Consider the following 1,161-nt stretch of genomic DNA (forward strand, 5'->3'; position numbering starts at 1 on the left):
GATACATGAAAATGTGACGATTAGGTGTCAGGTCAGTTTCAGTTGTATTCTGAGTAGAAATCAAAGCAGTCCTGGCTGCACTTTCTCCTCTGTTGGTTTGCTGATTGTATTGATGTATTTGTAGACCGTTTTTCAGTTTGTCATTGTTGATAAATGTAAGTTTAACCTTTAGTAGTATGTTTAAGTTACACTTTCTGAGTGAATTAACCTATGAAACATAATATTGTAGCTAAAAATGATCGCATGTCTACATTATGAAATTTCCACAAAAGTACGGTAAGAACAAAAAACAAACAGTTAGCTGTATTACACCGCTAAATGCAGGACAGAGCGTTTAAGAGTCTAAAGTTAAATATTTTCCAGGGGAGGATACCCCCAGACCCCCCCCTACAATGCTCACATCTGTGGCATAAAAGTCAGACAAATTATTAAATTATTTTTGCCATTTGGTTTTTCGATCCCTTTGTAAAAAAAAAAAGGTTAGATGAAGATATATGCCAAATATCCATGGCGGTGGGGACATACCTTTGCTCTTTCAGACCAGCCGAAGGATTGCACGGTTACATCAAGACGTTTCAACAACATCTTTCTTCTCACTTCATATTCATTTACAAGAGCTTGGTTTATAGCCTCAACCTTTTCCTTATAGAAAAAAAGAAAAGAGACAAACATTCACTTTTTCCATCAACTGGCAAATGGACGTAACGGTCATATAGTAGAATTTACCATATGCACAGGTCCAAAGGGCTTCTTCATCAGAGGTTCCCCAACATGGTTTGGTGGAACCCTACTTATGGCTTCTTTTAACTGAGATGGAAAAATACAGAAAGATATTAAATGGATCAACAATTGATCTTAAAGCACTTTTAGATTCCTCCTCCATTTTAGATGTAATTAATCTCTCCTTGTTACAGGGATATGTACCAAAGGCTTTAAGGTTGCTGGAATTAAACCTTTACTAAAGAAACTGTCTTTTGACCCAGATGATTTGGTCAATTATAGACCTATATCCAATCTTCCTTTCTTATCTGAAATTCTAAAAAAAAAGTAGTTGCCATTTTTTTTAGAACAGAGTCTTTGAAAAAGCTGATTAGTCAGTCATTTTATTTGGATGGGATTAAACTAATTTCAGATAATTAAGTAAAAATTTTTTTTTTTTTT

At 34.5% G+C, this 1,161-nt stretch overlaps 1 protein-coding gene across 1 annotated transcript in view; it reads right to left on the reverse strand.

Annotated features, from left to right (window-relative positions):
• Positions 1-1,161, reverse strand: part of fam98a (family with sequence similarity 98 member A) — a 20,779-nt gene that overhangs the window by 10,776 nt on the left and 8,842 nt on the right. The window contains exons 5-6 of the mRNA XM_015393850.1: positions 727-807; positions 526-642 (exon numbers count right to left, since the gene is read on the reverse strand). Of these exons, the coding sequence (XP_015249336.1) occupies positions 526-642; positions 727-807 (198 nt within the window). The remainder of the gene's footprint in view (positions 1-525; positions 643-726; positions 808-1,161) is intronic.

The sequence above is a fragment of the Cyprinodon variegatus genome, unplaced genomic scaffold (assembly GCF_000732505.1).
Source record: "Cyprinodon variegatus isolate N-32 unplaced genomic scaffold, C_variegatus-1.0 Scaffold660, whole genome shotgun sequence".
Lineage (NCBI taxonomy): Eukaryota > Metazoa > Chordata > Actinopteri > Cyprinodontiformes > Cyprinodontidae > Cyprinodon > Cyprinodon variegatus.